This window comes from Lepisma saccharinum, chromosome 22 (assembly GCF_977018435.1).
Source record: "Lepisma saccharinum chromosome 22, izLepSacc3.1, whole genome shotgun sequence".
Lineage (NCBI taxonomy): Eukaryota > Metazoa > Arthropoda > Insecta > Zygentoma > Lepismatidae > Lepisma > Lepisma saccharinum.
This window is the reverse complement of record NC_139250.1, coordinates 17886615-17907272: the sequence shown is the minus strand read 5'-3', so window position 1 is coordinate 17907272 and position 20658 is coordinate 17886615. Positions and strand designations below refer to the sequence as shown.

General features: G+C 39.9%; 1 protein-coding gene across 2 annotated transcripts in view; it reads left to right on the top strand.

The window, feature by feature from the left end:
- The window catches only part of Ac76E (adenylate cyclase type 2 Ac76E), a 943073-nt gene that overhangs the window by 857322 nt on the left and 65093 nt on the right, over positions 1 to 20658 (top strand). For both annotated transcript variants that reach the window (XR_014443972.1, XM_083143984.1), the window contains exons 17-19: positions 7278 to 7447; positions 11874 to 12114; positions 15405 to 15551. Coding sequence is in view for 1 of the 2 variants with exons in the window: in XM_083143984.1 (XP_083000110.1) it covers positions 7278 to 7447; positions 11874 to 12114; positions 15405 to 15551 (558 nt within the window). In the remaining variant the exon portion in view is untranslated. The remainder of the gene's footprint in view (positions 1 to 7277; positions 7448 to 11873; positions 12115 to 15404; positions 15552 to 20658) is intronic.

Below are 20658 nucleotides of genomic sequence, written 5' to 3'. Positions count from 1 at the left end.
AGAAGTATAGAAATCTCATCAAACCGATTTGGAACCAGGTGAAAACAGGCAGCGGCGTCAAACTCTACAACACCCTGCCCAAAGAGTTTGTGTGGGTGGACGACGTGCGCAAGCTCATAGACCGATTGTTGGTTATTGCAGGAGAGGAGAATGCAGGCAATCGTAATTTCTACAACGAGAAGGTAGGAATTGTGGACATGATCAGCACAAAACTTTCCAACTTCATCGTGAACAACGACAAGGGCATAGGTTACCTCATTAAAATTATCAACACGCTGCCTCCGAGATTCTGGAACGTGGCCGAAGGAAAGGGACTCGTGAACGACATCATCAACAAGTTACCTTTCGAGATGCATTTACCCGGCTACCAGTTCTGCGGACCGGGTACCAAACTCGAGAAAAGATTGGAGAGAGGAGACAAGGGTGTGAATCCGTTGGACGCCGCATGCAAAGATCACGACATCGCCTACAACACCACTCGCACCGATCTGGATGCACGTCATGAAGCAGACAGAAAATTAGAGCACGCAGCTTTCGAAAGATTCGTCAGCAGAGACGCTTCGCTGGGAGAAAGAGTTGCAGCACTGGGCACCACCATCGCCATGAACACGAAACAAAAATTTGGATGGGGTATATAAATAACATACAGTAAAAAAGAAATAATAACAACATGTCTTGCATAACCGATTTGCCGCACGAACTGCTATGTAAAATATTCAAACACGCTTGCGAGGATGTAGGGAAACTTTTACACGTAGCAAGAACAACTCCGAAATTTCGTGTCCCTTGTGAAATGCTTATCAAGGGCCATCTTCGGGAGATCAGTGGAATGAGGAGCGGTGATCTTGACACTCTTCTTTCGGTTGCGGGGGAAAAATTAAACGATAGTTTAGACGAACTGCACGAGGCGAGGCAGGGGAGAAGACGATATACTGATGATTGGTGTAAGTCCAAACAGGAAACTGAAGAAATCATCACGCACATCATTGCGTTTTCCGAAGCACGAACTTTCTTCCTCTAACGCACACACACAAAAAAAATCTTCGATACAAATCGTGAAAAAAAATATATATATAAATAACACACATCGTGAAAAAAATCTTCGGTATATATAAATAACACACATCGTGAAAAAAAAACTAAATTTCTCTAACACACACACTGAAAATTTCTCTTCGATATGACAACTGAAAAAATGAGTGACCTCCAAGCATTAAAACAAATGCTAAATTTGTCAGTAGAGTATGTAAAAATTCGGGAATTGGAAGTGGACAAACCTTACACGATAACTTCCGGTTCAATTGTTTCTACCCAGTATGGTCCCAAGGCGCGTCTGTTGCTCAACGCACAATACAGTCTATTTTTACCAGATCGATACGCTGACATGTTATCCAACGAGAAGCTAGCTATTTTAATCGAGAACAAAACTCGAATCGTGTACAAGGGTACAAAAGAACTTCTTGGTAAAAAAACAAAGCACGTAATAGAATTTGTGTAACGACTCTGCGGGAAGTATATCCTTGAAAAAAATTACACGGAACAAAAAAATCTCAGAATATTTATATATAAATAACATACCAAAAAAAATTACACAAAACAAAAAAATCTCAAAACATATATATAAATAACATATCGTGAAAATAACATATAGAGCATCAACATGAAGCCCAAAGGTGTCGTGTACCAGATACCATACTCCAATCTGAAAAATCTAGGTGCCCTCGATGGGTTACTCACCAAGAAACAACGTGAGAAGAAACGTTCTTGCTTGACGAAAGGACACGGAATGAAATTACTTCTCAGCACACCTCAATTGAAACGCTTGCAGCGTTCGCGGAAACAGCAAAAGATCGGAGGTTTCATATTCAGCATCCCGGCCATCCTGGCAGCATTGGGGGCCGTTGGAAGTTTGGCCGGCGGTAGCGCCGCCATCGCGAAAACCGTCATCGACTCGAAGAAAAACAAGGCAGAATTGGAAGAACAGAAACGTCACAACCTGGCTATGGAGAAGAAGGGGAAAGGTATAACCAAAAAACAAAAAAGCAACCTCGATGCTTTGAAGAAATATAAAAAAAAGAAGAAGCCCTGTCCAACTTCGATATTGAATCTCTGATCGAACCGTTGGGAATAAAGAACTTCAGGGGTGTTTTCATGTCCGATTCTCTACCCTCTGCTGTGAAGAAAAAAGAGTATGGCGTGGTCAACCTGGACAGTTACAAAAATCCTGGTACACATTGGATATGCTACCTCAAAATTGACGATGACAAAGCATTTGTTTTCGATTCGTTCGGTGGCACACCACCTGCCAGGTTGGTGAAGTATCTCAGTGTTGCCAACCTCTACTACAATGACAAACGCATCCAGGGTTTCACCGATGTTAACTGCGGCCACCTATGCCTTTCCGTTCTCGCATACATGTCTAAAATAAATAACCCGTCGGTGGAACATTTTCAGAAAGCATTGTGGAATCTTAAATACGATGGGCGTGTTCCATCTCACGAGCGAATCTTCGATCCTGAAACTCACGCTGCACGACGACATCGTCTATCCTAAATCCGTAGCTCTCCGTGCATTCTACAGCATGTACCTCATACCTATCGTCACGCAGCACAATAATAAAATTAGCGTCGGAAACGAACACATCATCGTCACGCCAGGCCAATACAATCTTTCCACTTTGCAAGCTCAATTACCCAAAGGCACGTACCTTTCTCAAAATTCGGTCACGCACAGAGTGGAAATCCTATCGGCGACGGAGACCGTGGACCTGGGCACCATGGGAGAACTTTTAGGTTTCGAGAACGACACCAAACTCGAAGCTGGCATCAAACATACGGCAACCAACATTCCTAAATTTCTAGCCATAGAAACTCTAAACGTTCACTGCAACGTAGCAGAAGGCATGATCACGAAATCCTCGGACGGATTGTTAGGAAGTCACAAGCAGACGGGAATCATAGCCACGTTCAAACCTAGTTCCGAATTCATGGAACCGATCATCTACACACCCTCTTCGCCGATCTATTTTCCAGTATGCCGCAACCGCATAGACGACATAGAGTTGGTGGTGACAAACGAGAAAGGAGACGTGGTGGATTTCGCAGGTGCAACAACCACTGCCATCGTGGAGATCAACGTATAATAAATAACACGCATAGTAAAAATGGAGCAAATCGAAAGTTACGAATTGCAATCTTTCCCTCCCAACCGTCGCACGTTCGCCAATCTCAACGAAGCGAACAGGGAGATCGAATACGACGTGGACGTAGGCGACGGGTTCGTTCATCCTCACAGAGCGGACCTCTATCTTCAATTCGACGTGGTGAAGAAGGAAAGCGGAGACGCGTTTCCCGCAACAGCAAATTTGATACTCGTGGACAACTTCGTGCCTCACCTGTTCTCGCAGGTGGAGGTGAGGAAACACAACACCGTCATAGACAGAATAGATTATCCAGGCATCACGTCGACGGCAGTGGGAACATTGAAATTATCCAAAACTGACGCAGCATACTACCAGGCGGGAGGATTCGAAGCGGGGGCCAAAATATCGACGAGAAGTCACACGGTGCTTTTTCCCATGCGTCTGCTGCCGGGATTCTTCTCGGACTACAAAGAGATCATGTGGAAGGGGGGATTGCGCGTCACGTTTCGAAGAGCGACCAACGACAACGACGCACTGATGCGATACACCAACTTGAACGCTGACGGCACGCCGATAGCCAACACATTACCCGAAGCGGCCAAGTGCGTCATACGGAGCATGGAATTGAGAATGCCGATCGTGGAATACGAGACGAACTACGCCCTCAAGTACAAAGCAGAGATCTTGAAGAATCCGCAGGTGCCGATTCACTTTCACGGTTACCAGTGCGTGCAGAAGATGGCATCGGGAAGTCACATGGAATTCGACGTGACAACTCAGTTCAACAACATACAGTTCGACATGCCAGATTTCGTCGTAGTGTTCTTTCAAACCGGGCGCGATAACAACCAGGAAAAAAATTCCAGCAAGTTCGATGACTGTAAGATCAAGAACGTTTATCTCAAAAATGGACGCAACGAAGTGTTCCCGCGCGAAAATTACAACCTCGACATGACCAAAGACGATTATCTCAAACTTTACGAAGCTTACACCTCTTTCAAACGCGTGACCGAGGGAAGCATGGACATGTACTACACCCCCAGCGAATTCAAAATCCGCAGGCCGATGTTCGTCATCAACACATCTAAGAGAAAGCAGGTGGTGGTCAACGATCGAACCAACATCAAGATCGTCTGCGAGTTCAACAGTCCGTTGCCCGAGGACACCGTATGCAGTGTGATCCTGGTCGCCGAGAAGTCCTTCGTCCACGACGTGAAGAACGAGAGGGTCACAGAGCAGTTTTAACATGTTTAACATCTTTTTTCTTGCACAAATAATAAGAGGCGCCAGCGCGTGCACGTGTGTGTGTGTGGCACATCGTTCCCGAGAGAGGTTTACAAAAGTCACGATATACAAACATTAGTGTCCCCGGGACTTGGAAGATTACGATAAAGTGCATTCGTACTTCAAAAATGAGAAAATGCATTATTTACTCATCACGCTGTGCCAGCACAACGAATAAATACGCGGAACATGAGGAGAAAATAAGTTTTTATTTTTTTTTATTTTTGAGGTTTTGGTGATCGCCAAATAAGTAAAATGAATTTTTGATGTTTTGGTGCTGGACGCCAGCGCGCGCGCGCGTGTGTGGCACATCGTTCCCGAGAGAGGTTTACAAAAGCCGTGTCCGGATTGGCAAGCGCTCCATCCCGTTCTCCCCCGTTGCTCTCGCGTGCACTCGAAGTCGCGTCCAAGTCGTCCGAATCTGCATGTCCCCTTGTAGTACGGCTGTCACTTTTCCCGCCAGGTGTCAGCCCGAACTTCACCCACCGCGCTCTGGGGCGCAAACAAACATGACAATGATTTCCACCTAACTACTCACATTAAAAAATATAACACGCTATTTCATCATTTACGTTTTCTGCATTCATTATCGATAAAATATTAAAATATAACTGAGTTTTACATCCTCTAATCAGTAAATGTTGTCTGTACAAAGTGAAAGTTAGAATATGGCTGCCAAGCGCAGCGTCACAGCGAGTTCAAGCGTGCATCTGTCGCGCCTCTCTGCTCTTCCCTCCGACTCCACGTCTACCGCAAATTCAGACAACAGAGATTGGCTGAGTCCCGGATGGAACAGCGCTCTAGGTGACATCTGCTGCTGATTCGGACGCAACCCCGGCCACTTCTATTAGTCAGTGTTGCCCATTCGTAGGTTAGCTTCGCCTGTAAAATATCACATGATGAAATATTCTTCAGGTAAGTTGGCAACATTGAACCGCAATTGATGTTACCAGTGTTGTCAACTTCTATTTGTAGGTTAGCTTCGCCTGTAAAATATCACATGGTGAAATATTCTTCAGGTGAGTTGGCAACATTGAATCGCAATTGATGTTACCAGTGTTGTCAACTTCTATTTGTAGGTTAGCTTCGCCTGTAAAATATCACATGGCGAAATATTCTTGAGGTGAGTTGGCAACACTGAACCGCAATTGATGTTGCCAGAGTTGCCAACTCCCATTTGTAGGTTAGCTTCGCCTGTAAAATAACATGTGGTGAAATATTCTTGGGGTGAGTTGGCAACACTGAACCGCAATTGATGGCACTCAACCCGTGCACCTCCACTAGTCAGTGTTGCCAACTCCCATTCGTAGGTTATCTTTGCTTGTAAAATATCATATGGTGAAATATTCTTGGGGTGAGTTGGCAACACTGATCGCCAATTGATGGCGCTCAACTAAGCTGATTACACTAATCAGTATTGCTAACTCTTATTCGTAGGTTAGCTTCGCCTGTAAAATATCACATGGTGAAATATTCTTGAGGTGAGTTGGCAACACTGATCGCCAATTGATGCTGGTGAACCCGGCTACCTCCACTAATCAGTGTTGCCAACTCCCATTTGTAGGTTAGCTTCGCTTGTAAAATATCACATGGTGAAATATTCTTGGGGTGAGTTGGCAACACTGCGAGAAAGCCTCAAGCGTTGCCAACTCCTTGTTTGAGGTTAGGTTAGACCCAAAAACAAAAAACCTTGGTGATTTTTTCAAGTGAGGAGTTAGCAACACTGCGAGCGCCACCGAGCGCCATTTTCGGGCGCAGAACCGGGGACACTGCCCTACTCTCCCCAATTAAACATCCTTTCACCTAGCATCCAGAGAAAGCACATACAGTAAAACCTCGTTAATCCGGACTAATGAATTTGAAATTGAATTTGAATTTAAAATTTTGGGAGCGTCAGCACGTAGGCTATTTTGCTCCCGTCACATTATACGGGGGCCAGCCCCTTATCATTACAAATAACAACTCTAACGTTGCATAACTAAAAATGTTAAAATGTTCTGACTTCTGATAAAAGCTGAGGCTGTAAACGGGCACTCAGCACACACAAGGACAAAAACAGGACAACACACACAAAATTATACTGGCCATAGTGCCAGTCGCCAGAGCCTCGTTAGTCTCTTGTCCAGGGTGCACTACGTGGAAGTGAGGTTGACTTTTCGGCGCCTACATGCAAGGTACCCCTTACACCCCTCCGGACTAATGGGGGGATAAGTTAACCGGTTTAACGAAAGTCCGGATTAACTGAAATAACCTAAAAGAACAATAGAAAGTGCATTAAAACTACGTTTATAGCAACAAAGCACGTTTATTATGGTGTATTTAAAGGGCATAGGCCTAAATACACTATACAGTACAGTACAAAGTCTGTGGGAAACAGAATTTCATCAGTGGTTGACTGCCTTTTCTTTGGAAAGTTCTCTTGTTGACTTCTAGCCACATTTAAAACTTTGCATTCTGCTTTTTTCTTCTTTCTTGCCTGTCCGGATTAACGAGGTTTTACTGTACTTGTAATTTGTTTACAATTTAAGTGTCGTAAAGTAACTAAAAACTAGTAACTTAACTAGTCTGTGTAAGTTGGTCTAGTCAACAAGGCATGTTATGTCGCATGAGAATACAACCTTAGACATCTCTAGTCTTAACACAGTAACTCCCATCTCTTTTGCTGTCTCTTGCACTTATCTTAACATTCTTTCTTCTAATTTTAGGATCACTTACTCTTGAGCCTCCCTTCTTTATCCACCCGTCTTCATCTTCGCTGTGTCATGTGTTTGTGCGTAAAGGTGGAGTCTATCGTTTAAGTGTGTATTTGCAAACATTTAGTGCGCTTCACTGACGGTAGATGTCATTTCAGTCTTATCTCTACAGTTCCTTTCTTTCCCTGGCCGCCATCTCTGTATTCCTACGCGTCGGGTTCCTGTTGAAACTTGGCCTGATGGCTGTCACCGCCTTTGTGCACCTTCTGCTGTACAATCTCTTCGAGGCTGAGCTCTTCAGGAGGTACTACGCCAGCTACAATGACGGGTATGTACTTTGTTAGAGTATACCATTTGAATAAGATGGTGCAATGAAGGCTCTCGGCCCCAGATTTACGCTTGTATAAATCAAAGTAATTGTTGTAATTTAATAACATTTTGTAAGGACATACCTTGGTGTGTGAGAAGCGTGGTGAAATCATTTGAATGAGCGCCACAGTCTGCTTGTTGCTGTGTTCAGTAAGTTTGCACCCGTTGGATGATGAACTTCGTACTGGCTATTTTCAGCAGGATGGCGCCACTTGTCACACATCCAACATCAGCATGGACGAAATTGAGTCTTTCTTTGAAAATCGCGTCATTTCAAAGGGACTTTGGCCACCAAGGTCGCCCGATCTTACCCCACCGGACTTCTTATGGGGCATGCCGAAAGGGAATGTGTATCGCAACAAGCCACGGACTCTTACGCAACTGAAAGACAACATTCGACAGGAACTTGATGCTGTGCTTCCCGATATGTTGGCGGCAGTCTTCCGTAACATGGAGAGACGTGTGCAGGCATGCCTTGATGCTCATGGCGATCACTTCCAATATTTTCTTTGATGTCACCACGCTTTGCACACACCAAGGTATGTCCGTAGCAAATTTTATTACATTATAACCATTACTTTGATTTATATGCGAAAATCTGGGGCCGAGAGCGAGTGAGACATCCTGTACAATGCTGCTACAACTATTTCTCGTCTTCTTCTAAGAAAACCTAACTTAACCACCGATGGTTTAAGTTGTGTCGATAAGTGAGACACCACAAAGCTACCAGCCAATGGCAATGCTTATAAGACTTGTAGCATCAATCACTACCTTACACCAAATGTGTAACGACTCCATACGTGTATGTGTCTCACTTATCTCACATCATATTGAACACCGTCGTCTACTGACGTCAGCCCGGAATGCCTTCGTTGTTAGGCTTAGTTCTCTTAGCATAAACACATTGCAGTATTTCGGGGCTTGACCAAAAAGGCATTAGCTCCACCTAGTTTGCTGAACTTTTTGACTATCCTTACGCTCTCACGTCTACTTGGTTACAAGTGCAACAGCAATCCGTCTACTTTAAACTAGGTTTATCTATGTACGCACTTGCGTACGCAGAGGGGGGCTGAAGGGCCTACAGCACCCCAACATTTTTAGAAAATAAAAAAATCAAATGAATGCAGTAATGAAGTCGGAGGAAAAACTCAAAATAACCCCCGATAACAATTTTTGTGTTTGAATAACTTTTAAAATGATAATTGCAGCTCATATCTCATGAAAAAACAACAATAATAACGGGATATCTAGAGATTTGTATATTTCGGAATTATCTGTTTTAAAATAACCATATAATTTATTAAAATAAACCTTCCAACAGAAAAATCCGTGTATGCTCTTCTAAAATAGAATTTTCCATGCTCCCACATTACACACACACACACATATTACATATATACGTATATATGAAGGACGAATTTTGCACAATCCAATTTCACAAGTTCAGCCCCTCACAAAAAAAACCTGCGTACGCCAGTGGTGTCACGTAGTGTATTTGGTGTCTGCACCGTTTGCACTACGTTCTGGAACGGTGTCTGGTGTATGGTCACGTGGTTCGTGCTAACCAATGAAATGTGCGTTTGAAGCAACAGACAGACATTTGTTGAATCGACACCGATATTTTTGCGTTCATCGTCTACATGGACCAGCCTGGCAAAGGGAAGTACCTGCACTACATCTGGTGTCAAAAAGTGTAACGAACTAGACGGGGCCAGCTCGCTAAACCTAACATGCCTATAACGAGAACATTTATCATGACCTCAGTAGTCGACGGTGTTCAATATGGTGTCCGATAAGTGAGAGACTATACGCTATACGGAAGAGATGAGATTCACAGACTATAAACACGATACCAAAAAAATGCTAGGTCACAGGCTGCTAACAAAATTATCCGTGTAGTGTTTAACCTCTTGAAAAACTAACTGTCGTTGCCGTATATATACACTTTTGTGATCAGATTTGATTGGGTTACATTGGCATATTCCGTCTGGAGATTTGTAAGCTTTTTTGTAGGAGGGTGCAAGGACAAATTTAGTGTTACGTGTTAGAATGATCATACATGGGCATTCCAGCGTTATGTGTGTGACATTTTACACATAAAATGTGAAGGTTTAGACTTGAGATAGGGTTTAAAAATTCACAATTAACTGATATTATAGAATTATGAAGTACTTTGTGGTGTCGGCTAACAAATTAAAATAAACTTTAGTATGATTGCATTGGCTGAATCCATGAATGACATTAGCAAAAGTGCGTTACACTTGTGACGCTTTAAAAATGTAGCATATTTTGACATCATTTGTCTGTGAAGCATATAGGCTGCAGATGTTAAACTTATTGGTGAAATGTGTAAATTATGTATATGCATTCACAAACATTGAAACCATAATGTTATTAAAAAATAATTTTCAGATTAATTAATTATGTTCTTTACATAGAGTTAGAGCACTTTTCGTGGAATGGCCTAATTGTGGTTTTGGGGAGAGGCTGTGTGTATGCAAATCACTGTATATATTAAAAATAAATAATACTTGCCTTCTTCAGATATGGAGATGGTACCACTTATGTTTTCCCCTGAATCAGCAATGGATGTCCCTTTTCAAAAGCAAAAAGTTTAATTCGTACACTGCGTTACGCTAACCACTTCGCTGTAGAGGGTGGCGTTTTTAACTTTCAATAACTTTAAAAAAAAAAACACTAACTTCGTTATTGAACAATTTACGGATTTACAATAGCATTAGCCTGTATTGAAAGCGCTCGGGGTAATGCAATGCAACAGGTGATTTTGGCGTGACGTAGCATCAAATCAAATTAAAACATTGATGTATCAGCCCTCACTGATTGGAAAATGAGGAAAGGGGTTGACATCCCAATAGCTTAATTTAATTTTCTATCTCCACTTTTTTTCTTTATTCAGCTTTTAAAAAACGCCTATCTCTGCTTTGTATTCTATTGATTGATATCGTTGTGTTGTTATAGGACCGGAAAAATTATCCTTTTTTTCCCCGTTCGATTTTTCTATCCGATTGGTTTAACAGACGAAACGAATTATATTAGCTTTTTTTTCTCTTCCTCATAACTCATGGCTCTCCGCAAATGAAACTTGAAAAGGAAGCTAAATGCTTTTGAAAAGGGTAATGCGATTGTTGAGCTATTGTGCTTTTTCGTTCCATTGTTGCGTGTCAATATTTGATTGGCCTGTACGTTTTGCTGTGGCAATTTTCTTTCAACCATGTAAAATGCAATGATTCTTGCATTCCCTTTATTAAGGGATATATTGTTCTTTCTGCCAGATGGGATTTCAAAATTACAATCGGTTACAATAGTGCTTTGTATTTCGAATTATTTTCTTTCCTCAGGGCGGGGGTTCTGTACCTCATCCGAATCTTTCCCATGGCCGTCAAGAAAATGTCCGTGATTTATATGAAAGTTTGTTATAAGATTGTAAGTAAACCTCCAATTGATTATTTTTTTCGAAAAATTAAATCACATAGGTTTCATCTAGTTATTTGTTGGGATCTGGTAAATTCAAATGTAATAATAATAATAATAATAATTTAATACGCACATTTAATAAAAAAATAACACTGTAGATTATACCAGAGCTGACGTGAAACCCTCACCTTTCACCTAGGCTGTTGCGTCACCGGGGAAGTAGGTGATGTGATTGGTCGTTTACGGGGTTGTCTTTCGTACGCGTCACATCAAGCGCTCGAAACAGCCAGTCAGACAAGCATGCTCTTGAAATACGCCCGCGCTGTTATGTTACTGGCGGCCTGTAATCACTCTAGCCGTAACTCAACGATTATATATATATATATATATATATATATATATATATATATATATATATATATATATATATATATATATATAAAGCACAGAAATTGTGTGTATGTCTGTGGTTAATGTATTATGTAACGAATACTATTAATATAAAAAGGAATACTACGAGGAGAAGACAAAAACTAAGGTTCTCTGATTAATATCCAAATTTCTGTTCACGAGTGTAGTAGTAATTTTGAATATGTATTTTTCAAGATTCAAGTGTAACTGCCAAAGGAAAACCCTGCCATCTACCAATCAAAATCTAAGTTTCATCTCAGCCAAGAAGCAACTTGGATTGAATAGAACATTGGAACCTTACTTTCTGACTTCCCCTCGTGTATAATTTATAAATTTTAGTTTGTGTTTTAAATCTACTTTATGCACAGATATGCTAATCTGGACTGAACCTACTGTTTAAAGCGGGACCCCTCCTTTCCTCTTAATTCGTTTGGCATCAAGGGTGCCAGGAAGAGTGTTAATGGGGGTCGCTTGACCACCAAAATTTTTTAACCACACCAAACAATCTGTAAGTCACCAGTTTGACTTTCTTTTTTCAGGTTCTCAGACATTCCATTTGAGGCCAAGACAACCGTCTTCGTGGCTGTGATGGTCGTGCTGTTCCATGTCCTAGACCGCCAGATAGAGTTCACGTCGCGGACGGATTTCTTGTGGAAGGCCAAGCTGAAAGTAGAGCAGGAAGAGGTGGAGACCATGAGAGGGATTAACAAGATACTCCTGGAGAACATCCTACCAGCACACGTGGCGGAACACTTCCTCACTGGGAATAGAGTCAAGGATGTGAGTATTATCACACATACACACTTCTATTCGTGTCAAACCTACGTAGCGGGACATCAGCAAGAAACCCACAATTCGAGTACGTTGCTAAATTGAGCTTATATCTGAAACAGCGTTCAGAAACGGTACATTGTTAAGCAGGTCCGTAGCGAAGGGTAGGCTTGGGGCGGGGGGGGGCTAAAGCCTAGGGCGCCATGAGAATTGTCAGAATATACGAAGGAGAAATTTACACTTGGCAGATGTATATTTCTAGCAGGCACGTATCCAGTAATTCCTTTCGGGGGCGGCTGAACACCATTTTTAAGGGGTATAGATAGAACCTCACAATTGTATGTTTAAGACCAGTGATGGCAATTTGGTTCCAAAAACAGAGGGGTGCAAGGAAAGTTTACTTTCTCTTGGTAGACAAGGCTTAGCATTAAGAAGCCATAGTGTGATAGTGTGGAGGCAAAAAAATGGGTAGCAACTATACCCTAAATCGTCGTCACTGTTTAAGGCTGTCATTTTAATCAGAACGTGAAATCAGAACATTTTTTACCACTCGACTCTTCTGTTTCAATTAACTTTGTGTGACGGAACCATCTTAGTATGTATGTTCGTCCATTTCTTCTCATCAGACATGAAAACATCTTTGTACCAGCCTGACAATCTTTTTGGTATTTAGTAAATAATCGATTAAAAATTGTTTTTGACATTAATTTCTTTGGTAGGACAGCTGCTTTTACACAAATTTTAATGGCCTTTACTAGACATAAGCTACGTATATAATGGATACGAGCTGTTATACCGGGTGGCCAGAATTAAAGTTACCCAACTCAGAGCCCTCTGTAGCCTTTTTGAGGCATCGTAGAACTTTGAAATTAGGTGAATCCACTATGCAGACCATGGGAAAGAGGATGGCGATAAAAACGTTCAATTTTCCGCCACCAGGTTGAAATGTGGCGCTGTACTTCCATGATAGGTTGTAATAATGACGTAAATTGCTCCAATTTGTTATGGATTTGCCTTTACCTTGCAATCTTGCAATAAACGAGAGATTATTTTCTCGCAACTTCCAGCCACTAACAAATGTCTTTCATTATTACAGCGCCACATTTCAACCTGGTGGCGGAAAATTGAACTATTTTTTTATCGCCATCCCCTTTCCCATGGTCTGCATAGTGGATTCACCAAATTTCTACGATGCCTCAAACAGCCTACAGAGGGCGCTGGGTTGGGTAACTTTAATTCTGGCCACCCGGTATATCTATTCCTATACCGGCTTCTTGCGTTGTCATGCAATTACAATAATAATGATTGTTATTATTAATCTTATTATCGTATCAATTCTAGGCTGTTCGGGGAAACACGACTTAAGTCAAAAAATGCAATTTTACTGCATACGGTTATTTACGTTAATTATTTCAATATCAAACAATATAGATATGGTATATATGTTGGATCACCAATTGATTACAACTTTACGCATGTCCAGTAAAATTATACTTACGGTATTCTCTTTGGTTCAGTGTGACTTAAATGATAGAATCAGAAAACGTGCGTGCCTTTTCCCGTATACCCTACCATTATAAACATTATTATTATTAATACATGACATAACAAACTCTCTAGCCTTCTTAAACCCGAAGGTTCATGGCTGCAGCAACACAGGTCTTCCATCTGTCCCTATCCTGAGCAAGATCTATATACTCGTTTCCATCTCTACCGATTTCGTTTAGCTCCATCTCAACGTTATCCACCCATTTTCGTCTTGGCTTTCCACAGGTCTCTTACCATCAGGTTTCCCAACAAGAATCCTGTGAATTCTTCTTTTCTTTCCCATTCTTGCCACATAGCCTGCCCACCTAAGTCTTCTTGATTTAATTATTCTAATAATATCTGGACATGAATACAAATTATGTAGTTCTAAATTATGTCACCTTCTCCACTCACCTGTCTCCTCATCCCTTTTAGGTCAAAATATTTCCGTAAGGATTTTTTAAAATACTCTTAATTTATGTTCCTCTTTCAATGTAGGGGACCAAGGTTCACTTTTGTATATTTTAACTTTCAGTTTTTTTTAGATATTATACTAGAAGATAAAAGTTTATGAAGAGAAAAGTAACATGCATTTCCTGAATTAATCCTGCTTTTTATTATCATTTCAATATCAATTCATTTGTTAGTATTACTCCTAAGTACTTTAATTTGAAAACTGATTCAAACGAGTTGTTTTCAGTAATTAGATTTCGATTATTACCTAACAATTGGTTTCGGCCTGTAAGCATCTATTTAGTTTTCTCCTTGCTAACTTCCACAACTATCTCTTTAACTGCTTTTAAAAATATCTTTGCGTTTGTATTTATATCCCAGCAAGTCTACATCATCTGCATATACTAACAACTGAGTCAGATCATTTAATTCTAGTCTAGTTTCTTTTACCTTCGTAACAGCATATTCTAAGGCAAAATTAAAGAGGAATGGAGATAATGCATCCCCCAGTCTTCATCCATTGTGAATTGTTATACTCTTTGGGTGCAACACTGGGTCGTCTAAGTCGTCGCTTTTGTATCAACTATCAAGTAGTGTATTTGGTGTTTGCACCACGTTCTGGAGCGGTGTACGGTGCGGTGTATCATCACGTGGTACGTGCTTACCAATCAAATGAACGTTGAAAGCAGCAGACAGAGATTTGTCTAATCTGAACTTGAGCGTGTACTTTGTTGAACGCAATTTCCTTGCACCAGCCTGACACTAGTCGGGGCTTCTATTCTTGTATAATTCTCTTACCTGTTTATGTAATAACAATAATAATGATCATTATAAACATTATTATTATTAGGTTATAATTAAATATTTTAATATAATAAAATATCATATATATTATTTAAATATAATATTTATAATAAAATCATATTTTACATAAAAAATACTATGACCAACATTACTCTGAATGGTTAACACAGTTGAATATGTTTACCTTAGAAGAAAGAAGAAAAATGAAAAGGATAACTTTTGTACAGAAGATTTTAACTTTCCAAACACAGTGAATACTTTTTGAATAATATATCTTATAAAATTCCCAGATATTCTCATAGGAATTTCTCAATTCTTACATGTCTATACAGATGTTTAGTAGCTGAACTTGTTGAAACCTACAATTTGTATTTATGATGATGTACGAGATCCATTGTATTATTTTATAATTATGTATTCAATTCTGTAATTTTGTATAACCAATTTTGACATAGTGATGTACCTTGTTGTCAAATCGTGCTCATCACTTAAATAAACATTATTATTATTTTCAGCAACTCTACCATGAGAGGTATAACTGCATAGCCGTGATGTTTGCCTCCATCCCAAACTACAAGGAGTTCTACGATGAGAACGATGTCAATAAGCAAGGCCTGGAGTGCCTAAGGCTTCTCAACGAAATCATCTGCGACTTCGATAAGGTGAGCATCGAACTCTGGGAAAACTCTTTTATCATTTTGAAAGCCTTAAAAATTGTCATAATCTTGTGGACAAAGTCTTGATGGTGTAGAAGTAACTATATTTTTTTAAAATTGGGGTGACCCTTTGTGAAGACACCCCAAATGTCAACCTCCCTTACACATAGTACACCCTGGTCTGCATTTAGCAGACTAACAAGGCTCTGGCGTCCGGACCCGGCCAGAATAAACTTCTATTGAACTTGTATTGTGTCCTGTCCATATACATATATGTTTGTGGTCAGGGTGGATAAAAATCACAATTTGTATTTAAAAAAAATCATGTTTGTTTTTTTATTTAGATTTTATTATTTTTTTTAAAAAATACATGCTTAAAATTACTTGTATTGTTTTTGGCACCATACATATATACATACATGTTTTTTATACAAAGGCTTTTTCTGGTAAACGACTCTGTAAAATATTTGAATAGTTTGATCAACGCAAATAAAAAAATGTGTAAATATATATTTCATTTCTATTTCTGATACTGTAGCTTATATATGAACTTACTATGGATGGAAATGTTTGTTGGGTGTGTTAATCAAACCATAATATTTTCAGTAAGATTTCTTCCAGTAAAAATAAAACATTCTGGATGTACTATATAATTAGAATATTTTTACATTTTTGTAGGTGTATTTCGATGATTATTTTAGTGATTGTTTCCAAATATCAGCTGCTATGTTTATTTATAGTTTAATGATAATGACACTATTAACGGTTTAACACGATTAATATTTTGTATATTATTCTACAGCAAGTGTTTGTTATTTTTGCTTATAAAATTATTGAATTTTAAATCAATATAAATTTAAGTGTGCTTAAAGTAAACCTCGTACATTTCGTTTCGTATTAGCTTCAACTCATCAGTACATATATTTATTTCCTTTTTCTTTTCTTTCTTAGAACTTAATAAACACCATTAAATGATTACGTGATTACTGTCCCAGTCAACCAGTATTGGCAAAATTTGTGTTTTTTTAAAAAAGAACAAAACAAACTGTTTTTTTTGTTTAAAACATGTTTTTTTTGTTTTAAACATAGTTTTAAACATGAGTTAAAAAACGTGTTTTAAACATGTTTTAAACAAAACAAATTCAACCTTTTCCCAGTAAATTATAGTTAAAGTCGTTAAAGAGAAAAATACTCATTTTTATGAGTACAGTGACGGCAAGGACAGTTTATTTACCTTTGGAAATAAGGTTTACTATACTGCAGGGTAGGGGTGTGCGGGACAGAATTTTTTGGGTCGGGACGGGGAAAATTCTCAATTTCCCGAAAAAGTCGGAAAATTTTCGAGACGGGATGTGTTCGAAATTTCCCAAAGCTCTTGAAATCTCGAATTCTACCCGTAATTTCCATCTTAGGTGCTTGTTTTTGCACTTCTGGTACAAAACTACAATGCATAGAACGTCTAGAATTGACGACTTTTTAAAATGACCATTCCGAATTTCCAGACTGCTTGGGATCCCAAAAAGTCGGGAAGTCATTTCCGGAAGTCGGGATCGGGACGGAAATTTTCTTTCCCGATCCCGGTCCCGACTTTTCGGGATCCCGTACACCTCTACTGCAGGCATAGGCGCCGACTCCATGGGGCTTGGGGGGGGGGGGGGGCTCGAGCCCACCAATATTAACAATGTGGGGGCAGAGCCCCCAAATAATTTTGCTTAAGAGGATCTAATGTATTATTTTGCTTCTCTTGTAAAGTTTACTCTGAATTGTGCCACATGAACTTAACTTTTAATACACATTTAAAATTTTCTAGACCATCAACTTTGGGGGACTGAAACAGCTAAACCATCAACTTTGGGAAGGCTATGACCAGAGACAGCAAAACGCATGATTTATTACTAGTATATACTACGTATGTAATTATGAGAATTGTTAAAATTTTTACTAAAAAAAAGTTTCAAAAGACGATGTGCATGAACTAGGATAGTGGATGGGACGTTCGGGCTACAAATGGCTCTCGCATGACATTCAGAACGAGATCATTGATATATTAAGGATATCTGTTTTGCGCTCCGTGGTAGCAGATAATAAAAGTCGGGAATATTTTGCTATTATGGTTGACGAAACTTGTGACATATCCATCCGTGGACAATTAATATTCTGCATTCGAACTGTGAATAAAAAAATGATATTTTTGAGGAATTCATGGGCTTTTATTAGGGGTGTGCGGGACGGGATCGGGACGGGAAAAATTTTCAATTTCCCTACTGAGTCGGGTAATGTTCAAAATTTCCCGAAGCTCTGAAAATCTGGAATTATACACGTCATTTTCACTTTAAGTGATTTCTGGATTAAAAACTAACAATTTACGGTAAGTTCCAGAAATTGACAATGCAGAAAACGTCGAAAAATAGCGACATTTTCAAATGACAATTCGGTATTTCCCGACTGCACGGGATCCCGAAAATTCGGGAAACCATCAGTGGCGTAGCGTTATAGTACGCCCGTACGCCCGGCGTTCTCCGATTATAAATTTCAAAAATGAGTAAATACTGTCAATATAAAGTAAATCTTGACTAATTTCATATATGTCTGACCTTCATGGCATTATAATAGCTATTTTTCGAGATCCGCTTGCAACGCTCCACTAAGAACACTCGTTCTAGCATCTTTTTTCAATGCCTTTCCTGGCCGGACGCCGAGCAGGTTCGGCGTAAATAACTCTATATTCCTTGCTGCCTTTCTTGAGGGAAAGCTTGGATCTCTAAAGCACGCGACCAAATGCTCTCTCGTACGCCCGCGTATGGAGCCGAGGGCTACGTGATTGGTTCACGTGATCCTTCCTGCCTTCTGAAGCAGACGATAGCGGTAGAATTTCTTCCCGGTTCTTCGCGCTCGTGGCTCTCGTGCTATGTGTTGCTACAATACGCAATATTGACTGACGTAACTTTACCAAACTGAAATATAGCACTTCTTAATGGCCACTGCATTGTATAATTTATCGCACGAACAGCGATGTGCATTAAAAACTAAAAGATCAACACAGTTTTTGTCAAATAAGTTGGTGAAGTCCTCGTGGTAGAAATTCAGCCTGTTGCTGCTCTACCACTTAACCCGCAAAACTATTAATTTTTTTATTGTATTTTTTCGTTATTATCTAACTGCTTAATATTGTGTCAATGGAAATGTTTAACGTTCATTTGAAAACTCTTAACATCGAATGGTCTCTGGACAAAATTATTTTAAAATGTTTATCAGCATTCTCAAGACGTAATAAACAGTGGTCTGAATTACTACTCGACACTGTTACGTCAGTAGAGTGTACGATAGTTGGATCATCCGCCCACCACCGTGTCAGAGTGTTTTCCACAGCGCGCCAAGGCGACAGGCCCCTGATTCGAATCCCGGCGTGAGCACGGGTGTTCTTTCTGAGTGTCCCTTCATCAATATCATCACTCATATTCCTATTAATAAACCAAATCAATCAGTAGTTGGATCATCCACAACAATGACGTCTACTGTTGTCCAGAGGCTTGTGATTCAGGTAGGTTTTATAATGATTTGTGTCATGCCGAAAGGTATAAAACACCAGAGTTCAAAACATTTGTTGCATAGTGAGGCATCTCATTTTCTAGCTAAAGCATGCATGGATGATGATGCTTTATTGAAAACCCAGCTGACTTCAGGGAAATAAACAATACCTGTGGCGACTAATTCCATAAGTAAATTATTAAGCAAAAAAGGGCCGACCCTTCCTTCGGACATGGCGTTCCCACCCGAAATGCCCATGCTACGCCACTGGAAACCATTTCCCGAAGTCCGGATCGGAACGGGAAATTTTTTTCCCGATCCCGGTCCTGACTTTTCGGGATCCCGCACACCCCTAGCTTTTATGAGATTCTGAACACTGAGGCCAAAACTTAAAAAAGGGAGAGAGTGAGTCATTCATTAATTTATTTCAGTGATCTGAGCCCCCCCCCCAATAATTTTGACAAGTCGGCGCCCGTGACTGCAGGGACAAAAGTTGTGGGTAATAGCCCCCCTTTTTCCGCAACTACTGAAGTAGGTTAGGATTTATATTCATCTAAATTTCAAGAAACTAAATATTATAGAATTACTATCCTCGTCCTGAAAAAATCACGGTGAAATATTTCCTGCTGCCTGAACAGTTTATATAGCAGAAAACAACCTGCAGTGTCATAATTAGAGACCGGATGTTAGGCAAAATGCCTATTCTTTCCTGTTCGAGATATGATGAAAACGAATGTTGCGAAGGCAAGGGGGCAGGGATTAGCTTCAATTAAAGGCAATTTAATTTTGCCTATTTTGCCTATTTCATACGATATTGCCTATATTATTTCATAAATGCCAGATATTGCCTATTTTAAGCATTTTCTTTAAAATTGGGACATGACTGAACTTGGTGCATACAATTTCCTCTTCCCAGGATTAGTTTCCGATGCTTCCAAGAAATGTTAAAATAACAGTTAGCGAGTTATTGCAGCTAATAAGGACTTGGACAAATTAAGGGCAATTCAAAAGTTCTGAAATGTGAAAATATACAAACCTGAGTTAGATCCACATGTTCTCGCGTGCTTTAAGTATGCTCCGGTAACATCTGTGGAGGTTGAAAGATCTTTTTCAATTCTAAAAAATGTATTGTCCGATCGCAGACATAACTTGTCGGTTGATCACCTGAAGAAATACCTTGTTGTGATTTGCAACCACAATTAGTGCTTCTTATTCAGAGACTGCCAAACCGTACAGTACAAACTTGAAATGCATTTAAACAGATTTTTAGTTCGAACTGCTGTGTGGAATATATAGTGTAAATTTTTTAACTGAAATAACCTTCTGTGCAGTGATAAAGTGTATATTTAAATAATTTGCGTACTGGTTGGAAGTAGCCAACGATTTATTTTGTCAGACTATTGTGTGTAGCCATTATACAATGGAAAATTTTGGGCTGACGTGACTCCTGTTTGCAGTGATTTATTAAGTACAATATTGGACTGCTGTCTCTCTCTAATGATGAGCTCCTGGTTTATTTTAAGCAACTATAAAGAATGTACAGTTATGTTTCTATATTTTTTCAACACCTATATCTTTTTGTATG